Below are 12,290 nucleotides of genomic sequence, written 5' to 3' on the forward strand. Positions count from 1 at the left end.
GTCAATGTATTTGCGAGACATCAAACCCGCTAGATTTAAATAGCCAGTAACAGCCACCGCTGTAGCATCTGTTTTAAAACTACTTGGTTGAAGAAAAAAAACTTTCAAAAAAGAAATGGCTGAATCGTGGTCAGTGGACGAGAAGTGCAGACGTTCCTCTTGTTGGTTGCTGAGGAGCGGATAAACGAATGATCAGTCATAATCCCACCCACTTTGAAGCGGTACTAACTGCAGTGGAAAAGCAACCGAGCTAAAGCGAACCGAGCCGTGCCGAGCCGAGTCGAGTCGTGCCACGCAGTGGAAAAGCGAAGCGAGCCGAACCGTGCCGCGCCGAGCCGAACCATACTGAGCCGTACCGAGCCGTACCATGCAGTGGAAAAGCGCCATAAACTGCGGACAGCAAGCCAAATACACTTAACCTTATTAGCTTAAAGATGAAATGGGCAAAGGATAATGTGAAAAAAAATTTTACAACAAAAAAGAACCATCACTAAACTTACTTAATCTGGACTATGACACTATTTTCTTCTAGATTTGCTGTACAGCAGAAACAAACATTGTTGCATTATTTTACTGTTATCACTGTAAAGCTGCTTTGAAACAATCTATATTGTAAAAAGTGCAATATAAATAAAGGGGACTTGACTTGACTTGTCTTACTGAAGCTTTAAATCATTCTCTACATAACAGGATTTTCTTTGCACAGCCTCACATTTTTCTCTGGCTTTGTTGAATTGCAGGTACTATCTCTATCAACGGAATTCGCACACCATTCCAAGCACCAGGAGAAAGTGAGATTCTTGACCTGGATGATAACCTGTATCTAGGAGGACTGCCGGAAAACACCGCTGATATGGTGTTTCCCACTGAGGTGTGGACCGCGCTGCTCAATTATGGTTATGTAGGCTGTATTCGTGACCTATTCATCAATGGTCAGAGCAAAGATATCCGCCGCTTAGCTGAGGTGCAGAAAGCAGCAGGTGTAAATCCCTCCTGCAGTAAAGAGGCACCCAAACAGTGTCTCAGTAACCCCTGCCAAAACAATGGAATCTGCAGGGAAGGATGGAACCGTTATGTGTGTGACTGCTCTGGGACGGGCTATCTTGGTCGCTCCTGTGAGAGAGGTGAGTCCTAATACTTCTTATTTCTTATAATATGTGAACTGTGCTGGCAAATGAGTCACATTGAGCAAATTTTCTAAAATGTATTATTGATATTTTCACTCTCACTGTTAAAAAACCTTCAAAATGATGTATGATTGGTTGGAATCAGACAAAAAATATGACTGAGCTGCACCTCTTTGAAGTCGATAGAGTCAACAAAGTCAATTTTAAGAAAAATCAAGTTAAAGTTTTCTTAAGGTTCCAAAACAAAATCACCCAGCAACCATACCTTAAATCCCTGGTAACAAATCCCAAATTTGGCACACACCAAGTCAAAACCAATCTATAGGAAAAATATATATTCAACTTTTTCCCATGATACCACAATTGTTTTTTTAACATTAATGAAACAGACAACCTATATATTCAGACCTACTGAACCGGACAGATCTAAAATAATGTTACACATAAGATATTTTTCCTCAACAGTTAACCAAACGTTCACATAAGACATAACAGATAACGTTTGCATGAATACTCGCCAAGACAGATTTTGAAACACTGTAATTCTGTGTATATGATAGGGATCACTCACTGTCTGAGGCGTCTTTGTGAGCACACTTCAGATTTGTCATTCAGCACGAGAAAGATTATTTTTCATATACAAAGGAAAGGTACTCCTCTCAGAAACACACTAATAAAAATACTTTTAGATGTTTAATTCGTTAGACGAGAGTTTAATGAGCTATTTTTTGTGAAAACTATCAAATCGACTGTAGAGCCCTTTCAAGGTTTTATTATGGGAGTTTATTTCTATATCGAAAAGAAGCGTTTTATGAAGGTTATTTGCTTATTTGAGCAAGTGTATGTGACTATTGGAATGTGGATTCACATTTTGGAATTGCAAACTTTATTTTATTTATTTTATTGTTAGTCATTTGTTTAATGTATGCAAAGTTTGGATACTGTTGAAATGTAGGGGAAAATTACAGAAAATGTATTTTTATTTTGTTTTATTGGAAATCTGTTTAACCAATGAGGTGTTCTCATGGTGACCCCTAGAGTTCAAGGGGCGGGGTGATTTAGATATTGTACACAGCCTGGGCTGCGTTCCAGTCCAAAATTGACATGCCCTTCACTCGCTAACTTCCCTCCGCCTTGTTCACTCGGATGTGCGTCATTGCTTACGTTGCACGAGTGCCCACTTCTGGAGGAAACTGCAATGGGCTGAACTGGAACGTCCTAAGCCCTTGATCACCTGGAATCAGCTATGGAGTTGATTTATTATTTACACTTTTTTTCCCTTTAAGAATTTGTTTAATGCAGCATCCAAATATATATATATATATATATATATATATATATATATATAGGTGTGTTTGGGTTGTTTTACATAAAACAAATCTAATTAATATATCATAGAGTTGTTTGTGGTGATGGTGATTAGACGAGATCGGCGGTGACGTCACAATCGTGTTGCATTGTGGTATATGGAGCTGCCTGAAGTGTACATATGAACTAGACTCGCTCCCTTGGTCAAAATGGAGGGAACGAGGGTCTGTCCATATAAACTTCCCTCGTCCACTTCACGAAGTGGAACGCACTTCATAATGGCGGCAGGGATTCCCACGAGGGGAAGTGCTGAGGGAAGTTCGCAAGTGCGTGTCTAAAAGTGGACTGGAACGCAGCCTCTGTGTCAGTAGAGAGTCCAGTGAGGAGTAGTAAAGTTGAATTCTATTGCAAGAGACAGAGACACTTGTTGCTGTAAACTTTGAGTTTGGGAAGGGGTGTAACTTTACTTTGAGAAGTGGATTGAACTGAAAAGTGATCTAAAGTGATTGAGAAATGTACTTTGAAGACAGAGTGATCAGACGGAGAGATCATAGCCGTATTAGAATGATTTCTGAAAGATCATGTGATCCTGGAGACTGGAGTAATGATGTTGAAAATTCATAGCGGCTGTGTGTTGTGTGATGCAAATCGGGATTCGCTCGTGGACGGTGGAGTTTATCTGGACAAGTTCATCATCATCGCTGGACGGATCATGGTTGCTGCTGTTCTCTTCTTTATGCTTCCTGGTTTGGGATTATAATCGATTTCCTGGAATCCTGTTTTCCCTGGATCTGTGAGTACTCAATGTGGTTTCAAATTACAGAGAACTCCAACATAGCCCGCCAACAAAAAAAACTAAAATCCTAGCTGGGTAGAAATCACTACTTTGGATTTATTGGGTTTTAAAGGTGATTTTTCTGCACTTGTGTTGATGTGAATTATGATTTCATTGATTTGATTTGAAAAAAAAAAAAAAGAATCAGGAATGAAAAGAGTTCCAGTTTAGTAAATTTATGTTTATTGTTCAGTTCACATTCTTGTTTTTTGTCTATGGAGAAAGAAAACGTGTATGGTAATTTTTACAGAACGTGTGTACATTGCATTGAGATTAATGTTTACATTTTGGAGTATAGGACCACAGTATTTGTAACTTCAGTCTATAATTACTTCCAAATTCTAACTACAAAACACTAAACTGACACTATTAGATGGTATCTGAATATTTCGGTTAATGGTTTATTAATGGAAATTAAGTAAATTTAGAAATGTGCCTCTTACCAGGTTATTGTTATTTAGGAAGTTCCCAATAGACATACGTCTTACATTTAAGCCATATTAATTAATGAGAGGGCTACATGACATTTTCAATTGTTTTGCCTGTAGCTCAAAATGAACCTGTGCGCATTTCGAATACTTTTGCCAGCACGGGTCACATACACCAATCAGGCATAATATTATGGCAACTGACAGGTGAAATGAATAACACTGATTATTTCTTCATCACGGCACCTGTTAGTGGGTGGGATATATTAGGCAGCAAGTGAACATTTTGTCAAAGTGGATGTGTTAGAAGCAGGGAAAATGGGCAACCGTAAGGATTTGAGCGAGTTTGACAAGGGCCAAATTGTGATGGCTAGACGAGTGGGTCAGAGCATCTCTAAAACTGCAGCTCTTGTGGGGTGTTCCCGATCTGTAGTGGTCGGTACTCCGTATCTATCAAAAGTGGTCCAAGGAAGGAACAGTGGTGAACTTGCGACAGGGTCAGGGGCGGCGAACTGGCTACAGGGTCATGGGCGGCCATGGCTCATTGATGCATGTGGGGAGGGAAGGCTGGCCCGTGTGGTCCGATACAACAGAGGAGCTACTGTAGCTCAAATTGCTCAAGAAGTTAAAGTTGGTTCTGATAGATGTTGCATCGCAGTTTGTTGCATATGGGGCTGCATAGCTACAGAGAAGTCAGGGTTTCCATGCTGACCCCTGTCCACCACCGAAAGCACCAACAGTGGGCACGTAAGCATCAGAACTGGACCACGTAGCAATGGAAGAAGGTGGCCTGGTCTGATGAATCACGTTTTCTTTTACATCACGTGGATGGCCGGGTAGATGTGTGTCGCTTACCTGTGGAACACATGGCACCAGGATGCACTATGGGAAGAACGCATGCCAAACAAGCAATGTTCTGCTGCAAAACCTTGGGTCCTGCCATCCATGTGGATGTTACTTTGACATGTACCACCTACCTAAGCATTGTTGCAGACCACGTACACCCTTTCATGGAAACTGTATTGCCTGGTGGCTGTGGCCTCTTTAAGCAGGAAAATGCACCCTGCCACAAAGCAAAAATGGTTCAGGAATGGTTTAAGGAGCACAACGAGTTTGAGGTGTTGACTTGGCGTCGATATTCCCTAGATCTCAATCCAATCGAGCATCTGTGGAATGTGCTGAACAAACAAGTCCGATCCATGGAGGCCCCACCTCGCAGCTTACAGGACTTGGTGCCAGATACCACAGCACACCTTCAGGGGTCTAATGGAGTCCATGCCTCGACGGGTCAGGGCTGTTTTGGCAGCAAAAGGGGGCCCAAAACAATATTAGGAAGGTGGTTATAATGTTATGCCTGATCGGTGTACATTGAAGAAACTTTGTATTGTAATATGATTTCATTTGATGGAGGTTTCTTGTTACATTGTTGTAGCTTTTTTTATAACTGTTTATTCTATCAGAGTTTGTCTTTTTTAAATTGATATTCAGTTGGTATTCCATCCTTAATTAAATTACACTTATTCAGCATTTGTAGATTGGAACCACTTATCTGTAATAAGGATATAGATTGCTGATGATGTCATATCAAATCACTTTGTGTGGTCATGTATATTTGGGACAGGAAGTCTAATGTATTCCTGTCAAGTTTTTGATTTTCCATCTCTGGATACTGACATCCATGCTCCGTACACTTTTGTCTCTCCTGTGTCATTGAAGCCACTATGCCTATGGGAGGAAATCTCAATTAGTCCTAATCACTTTAGAACAGTGATGAAAACTGAACTTTAGAAAATGATTTTAAATCCTGTTTTAAAACTCATCTTTTCCCCCTGTCTTTTAATGTGTACTTATGGTGATTTTAACTGTATGTTGCTTGTTTATTGTGTGAACTTATACTTTTATTGTACAGCACTTTGGTCAACCTGTTGATGTTTTTAAATGTGCTTTAGAAATAAACTGAATTTGAACTTGATTAACGAACGCATGCACAATTATCCATGAACTTGATAAATGTTGCAAGTGTAAGGAGCCATCCGGCCTGCAGCCCCTCCCCCTCGTTTCTAGAGAGGAAGTCAGCTACAGCCATCTGCGCCCCCGGCCTGTGGACTGTAAAGCTAATTACCAACGGTGATCCACGTGTTGGTATCCTTCATGCAGTGGAGCCACTGGAGGGCCACGTGGTCGGAACAGAGAGTGAATTCCTGTCCCAGGGGGTAATAACAGAGGGTGAGGATGGCCCAACGAATGGCCAACACTCTTTTTCAATAGTGCTGAATACTGAATTTCACTATGGCTGCTTGAAGGCCCCTCCTGCCAAGCCTCTCTAATGACTACAAGCTTGTTGGTATGGCCCGATGAGGTCCATACCAATACTCTCGAAGGGGACCTCTACTAATGGTAATGGGCCTAACAGCGCTTTTGAGATGAGAATTACAATGAGCCCCCTGGAAAAGCATTTGCGACATCTTTTTGGCACTAATAACTGGCTTGTATCTTCCTTTGTCTGAGTGTCTTGGGCCACCTGATACAACCTGTCTTTTATAATAGGAAATTAGGGATAGGAGAGTGGCTGATTAGGGTGAATTAGCTGTCCGTTGATGGTGCGGACCCGGTCATATGCGTTTTTGAGCATTTCATCACAAGACTGCTCGAGAGGAAAATCATCTAACCTCAAACTCGAAATTAGCTCTGCCCTTGTTCTCATTTCCTCTGAGTCGGTCTTTGACGGTCCAGGAACAGCTTCCCCAGCCTGAGCCACGGCATCTCCTGTACCTAGCCCTGTCCTCCAAGAGGCATCTGCACACAAAATTCCCAATAGTTGTGTAAATGCTGGCCGATCTGTACCCAAAATTAGTGGACACCTAAGGTGTGGATTAACCACCACCTTAGCTCTATGTCTTTCTCCCCTAAATTGAATATTGACAGTTACTTAAGGATAATCCACGATCTCCCCGTGTACACACCTCACCTTAACCTGGTGGCTCATATCCAATGCCCTCAGTTGCATAAGACTTTTGGTTACAGCCTGAATCCACCAAAGCCTGATATGTACCCTCCTTAATACTCTAAGGTATGTGGTACTGCCCGGTTTGATCGGGGGCAGCCCACAGGGTCCCCTCAGATTGGCCCAGGCCTTCCCGCCGCCCCACCTGCAGAAGGATGGCAAAGTAGATAGAGTGGGAAAAGGTGGAGACGAAGCGGCGGCTTTGGGCGAGAGAGAGAAGGAGAGGGTAAAAAAAGAGATTAACAAAGAGCTCGCCGTCCCCGGGGCACGCCACCAGATTGTCCTCAGCCAGCTGGATGGCCTGATCCAGCGACACCGGATCGTGGCACTGGACCCACTCGGCAGTTCCTCAAGGTAGCCGAGCGTCAAACTGCTCTAGTACAAGGTGTTGAGACAGATTTTAGCCATCATTCATTTGACCTCCTTATCACCGCTCGTCTCCGCACTCGATGCCCTGCTATAGAATTCGCATAGCCACGCCCCCCTCACCACAACATCCTTGTGAGGTATTTAACCCATCATTTTCTTCTTTGTTTTCAGGAATAGAAGAAGAATATGTGGCGACATTCAAAGGTTCAGAATACTTCTGCTACGACCTTTCTCTGAACCCGATCCAAGGCAGCAGCGAAGAAATCACACTGTCGTTCAAAACACTTCAGAGAAATGGACTGTTGCTGCACACAGGAAAATCCACTGACTATGTCAACCTGGCGCTGATAAATGGGGCGGTGTCTCTCGTCATATATTTGGGTTCCGGGGCGTTTGAAGCTCTGGTGGAGTTGGTCAATGGGAAATTTAATGACAATGAATGGCATGATGTGAAAGTAACACGGAATTTGCGTCAGGTAATAGAGCTACTGGAGCTTAGGAGTCAAACAGACCAATGATTCAGTTAAGATCTCATAACACAAAGTGACATTACCATAGAAATGATTTCTATAAGAGTTAGTTGACATATAGTTACAAAGTTACTTATTGTTAGTAGAATGTTGAAAGGGGACCATCGAATTAAAGTGTCAATGCATATAATTTATTTTGTTTGATTTTATGCAGCTACTAATATGCTTTGTAAAACTAACGTCAATCATGGAATGTGTCATCCTAATAAATGTTCCTTTTAATGTTTAACAAACTAATTTCCAACATTGATAATCATCATATGTGTATATTTTGAGTATCATTTATTATTTTATTTACAGTTTTTTTTTATTTCCTTTCCCCTCTTATTCCAAAAAGCACTCTGGCATTGGATATGCTATGGTAAAGAAACTACATTGTTGATATTATTCAAATTGTTTGCCTTTTTGGGTGTTTAGTGTGTTTCCTTTTTCTTTCTTTATTTGTAAACATCATTTGAACTGGTTTTTACTCTTTGCTGTTTTCAATCTTATTCATTTAGTCCCCCCCCCCCTCCCCCTACAGAAGGATAACCCTTGGTTAATGTTAAACCCAATGGTTTGAAACGTCTCGGTTACGTATGTAACCCTAGTTCCCTGATAGGGAACGAGACGCTGCGTCAAACGCTGTGGGAACGCCCCTGCGTTGTGTGTCCTCAAGCACGTATGGAATCAGCCCAATGGAGAGATGGAACGTCATAGGCGGGTGACGTCATCGACCAGGAAACTATAAAGCACCCCATAAACACAAGCGCAACAGCTTCTGATAGGCCTGAAGGAAGCGCTAGCGGGAATGCCGGGAGTATGGTGGAATGACGCAGCGTCTCGTTCCCTATCAGGGAACTAGGGTTACATACGTAACCGAGACATTCCCTTTCAAGGGAACTCGAGCTGCGTCAAACGCTGTGGGAACGCTAATACCCACGTCGCCATAGGACCAAGTGACCGCCATGTGAGAACTAGCGCACAGAGGACGAGAGCACCTGTGCCCCAGGGGTAGAACTTAAGTCTAGGTCGTAGAACTTAATGAAAGTATGCGGTGAAGACCATCCAGCCGCATCACAAACGTCACTGAGGGAAACTCCTGACAGTAAGGCTTTAGAAGCCGCCATACTTCTGGTAGAGTGGGCTTGTACAGCCAAAGGTGAAGGCTGACCAGCCGACTCATAGGCAAGTGAGATAGCCTCGACCACCCACTTATTCATTCTCTGTTTAGACGCGGGACACCCCTTCTTGGGCGGCCCAAAGCACACAAATAGTTGTTCTGACTTCCTCCACAGGGCAGTTCTGTGGACATAGGCGTCTAACGCCCTAACAGGGCAGAGTAAATTAAGTTTCTCCTGGTCAGACGACAGAAATGGAGGAGGATAAAAGGCCTGCAGAACTGTAGGTCTAACAACATTAGTAGGGACCTTGGGAACGTAACCTGGTCTAGGATGCAGAAAAGCCTTAACCATGCAAGGCGAAAATTCCAGGCACGAGGGTGAAACCGACAGAGCCTGCAAATCTCCTATTCTCTTTAGTGAGGAGATAGCAAGAAGAAAGATAGTCTTAAACGTGAGAAACTTCTCAGGAACTTCTTCGATAGGTTCAAGAGGAGCTAGGGAAAGACCTTCTAATACGATGGCCAGATCCCAGGCCGGCACCCTGGTACGAACTGCTGGCCTCAGCCTCAGTGTGCCACGAAGGAAACGAGTTATAAGCGGGTGTCTCCCAAGAGAAACTCCACTGAAAGGGACGTGGTAAGCAGCCAGTGCCGCCACATACACCTTTAGTGTGGAGGGGGATAGCCCTGTGGAGAAGCGCTCCTGCAGGAATTCCAGCACTGCACCCACTGGGCAGTTAACTGGGTCCTGCAGGTGCTCTCCACACCAAGAAGTGAAGAGTTTCCACTTCAAGGCATAAAGCTTCCTCGTGGATGGAGCTCTGGAGTGAAGAATGGTCTCAACAACCTCGGTTGAGAGACCAGAGTTCATGAGCTGGGCCCCCTCAGAGGCCAAGCCCACAATACTGGGCGGGGGTGAAATATCATGCCGCCCGCCTGAGAGAGTAGATCCCTCCTGACCGGGAGCTCCAAGGGAGAGCCGTCCAGGAGAGAAATCAGGTCCGCAAACCATACTCGGGCCGGCCAGAACGGGGCTACTAATGGTAGGCTGACCCCGTCCCGGCGAACCCTCTCCAGAACTCCAGGTAGCAGAGCAATTGGGGGAAAGGCGAACAGATGTGACCTCGGCCACGGCTGCACCATAGCGTCCAACCCCAGAGGGGCTGGATGGCTGATGGAAAACCACAGATGACAATGCGTGGTCTCCTTGGAAGCGAATACATTCTGCTACCACATTCAAATACCCAGGAAGATACATTGCTCTCAGAAATAGTAACCTCCCTTGGGACCACAGGAGGATCTGACAGGCCAACTTGTAAAGCCGGCGAAACCGCAGGCCCCCCTGATGATTTATATAAGAGACCACCGACGTGTTGTCTGACTGAACTAACACATGATGACCTCTCAGGTCTGCTAGGAAGTGTTTCAGAGCCTGGAACACCGCCAACATCTCTAGACAATTTATAAGCCGTGATAGATGATGGTCCTGCGACAGCCCTTGGGCTGGACGACCACTCGTGACCGCCCCCCACCCTGTGAGGGAAGCATCCGTCGTTAGCGTTACGCGTCGACAAAGAGCCCCCAACACAGGCCCTTTGAATAGGAACCAAGTTTCTTTCCACATGACCAGAGCACGAAGGCAGCGCCGCGTGACTTTGACCGTGCGGAGCGGATTTCCCCTCGGGGAGAATCCCTTGGTCCTGAGCCACCACTGTAGCGATCTCATGTACAACAGGCCGCAAGGTACAACGTCGGACGCTGCTGCCATCAGACCCGACAGTCTCTAAAACTGTTTTACAGTAAGTAGCTGGCCTAGCTTTACTTGTTTCACAGCTGAGAGAATCGAAACGATGCGGGTCGGAGCGAGTCGCACCTGCATCGAAAACGAAACCCAAACGACACCCAGAAAAGTGGTCTTCTGAGGAGATAATACACTTTTCTTTGCGGTCAGCCTCAACCCCAACTTCCTGATATGAACGAGAACGACATCTCAATGTCGAACTGCCATCTGCTCTGTCTGAGCTAAAATCAACCAATCGTTGATGTAATTGAGGACACGAACACCCTGAAGCCTCAGGGGCACTAGTGCTGCGTCCATGCATTTCGTGAAAGTGCGGGGAGATAAAGCTAGGCCAAACGGAAGAACCCTGTGCTGGTACACCTCGCCCCCGAAGGCGAATCTCAGGAACTTCCTGTGTTGTGGAAGGATGGAAATGTGGAAGTACGCGTCCCTTAGATCTATCGTGACAGACCAGTCCTCGGATCTGATTTTTGACACAATCTGCTTGATAGAGAGCATCTTGAATTTTGGCTTCCCTACCGACCGATTCAATAGGCGCAGGTCTAAAATTGGACGCAACCCCCCATCCTATTTTGGAACGATGAAATATCGGCTGTAATAGCCTGACTCCACACTGGGAGGAGGAACCCGTTCTATAGCCTCCTTTTGAAGGAGTGCATTCACCTCTTGTTCCATAACCAGAGCCTGCTCGGGGCCCACCACTGTAGGCAGAACCCCTCTGAATCTTGGTGGACGACACCTGAATTGGATAGCATAATCCCTTTCTATTGTCTGCAGGACCCAATGAGATATTTTTGGAAGGCTTTTCCACTCTGCCAGAAATTCTACTAAGGGTACCAGTCTCTCGAGACTGGCCTCTGGTGTAACTTGAGCAGCAAACGCAGCGCCCTGTAACGGCACACCGGCAGGGAACAACTGGTCTAACCGCTCTGAAACCCTCCTCAGAGGGAGCGAGCGTCCCTCGGGAAATCGCTCGCTGGGACCGTCTGCGCCCTGGCATGAAGGCGGGGTTGGCAGAACGGGCCCCTGAGGGCTCAGAGGAAGAATGGGCACCGTAGAAAGAGGTGAACACCTTTCCGCCTCGGTGGGGACCACCCTCAGTGTCCTGCGCGCCGTGGCGCCAGGACTTCTTCTTAGCCGAAGCCTTCTTAGCTAATATAACTGTCCTCAGATCAGTTCTATTACTGGGAGAATTCGGCTGAGAGTGCCGCGGCTGAGCTCACTGTCCAGCAGGGGGAGCACGAGACGCGACACTTTGCTTCAGCGCCCTATATGATGAGCTCGCAGACGGCCGGGGCTGCTCCCGCTCAGCAGCCCCAGGGACATGAATTTTTAAAGGGAGAAATTTCTTAAAAGCTGTTGTTTGCTTTTCCTTCTCCTGGAATTTATCGATGACAGAATTTACAGCATCGCCAAATAAACCGAGGGGGGAGAGAGGAGTGTCTAAAAAGGAAAGCTTTTTCTTTTATATTTGTCTGATTTAACCATAAATGTCTTTCTGCGGCCACCAGAGCTGCCATAGATCGACGCACTAGCTTGGCCGACTCGCTGGTTGCGCGCAGGGATAAATCAGCAGCCTGACGCAGTTCGCGAACCACGTCAGCACTGACCTCCTCACTCTCACTCACGTCCCTCAGCAGGTCAGCCTGGTATGCCTGCATAATAGACATAGTATGCAGACATAACGCAGCCTGACCCGCCGCCGAATACGCTTTACCCACAAAAACCGAAATATTTCTTTTTTAAGAGGCTTGGTGGGTAATGCCGGTGCCTTAACAGATGACGC

General features: G+C 45.3%; 1 protein-coding gene across 1 annotated transcript in view; it reads left to right on the forward strand.

The window, feature by feature from the left end:
- nrxn1b (neurexin 1b) overlaps positions 1-12,290 on the forward strand; it is a 181,610-nt gene that overhangs the window by 37,778 nt on the left and 131,542 nt on the right. The window contains exons 7-9 of the mRNA XM_077237629.1: positions 741-1,124; positions 7,243-7,547; positions 7,939-7,962. Of these exons, the coding sequence (XP_077093744.1) occupies positions 741-1,124; positions 7,243-7,547; positions 7,939-7,962 (713 nt within the window). The remainder of the gene's footprint in view (positions 1-740; positions 1,125-7,242; positions 7,548-7,938; positions 7,963-12,290) is intronic.

Source organism: Siphateles boraxobius, unplaced genomic scaffold (genome assembly GCF_051911475.1).
Source record: "Siphateles boraxobius isolate OS27281-9 unplaced genomic scaffold, OSU_SipBor_1 204, whole genome shotgun sequence".
In the NCBI taxonomy this organism is placed as follows: Eukaryota; Metazoa; Chordata; class Actinopteri; order Cypriniformes; family Leuciscidae; genus Siphateles; species Siphateles boraxobius.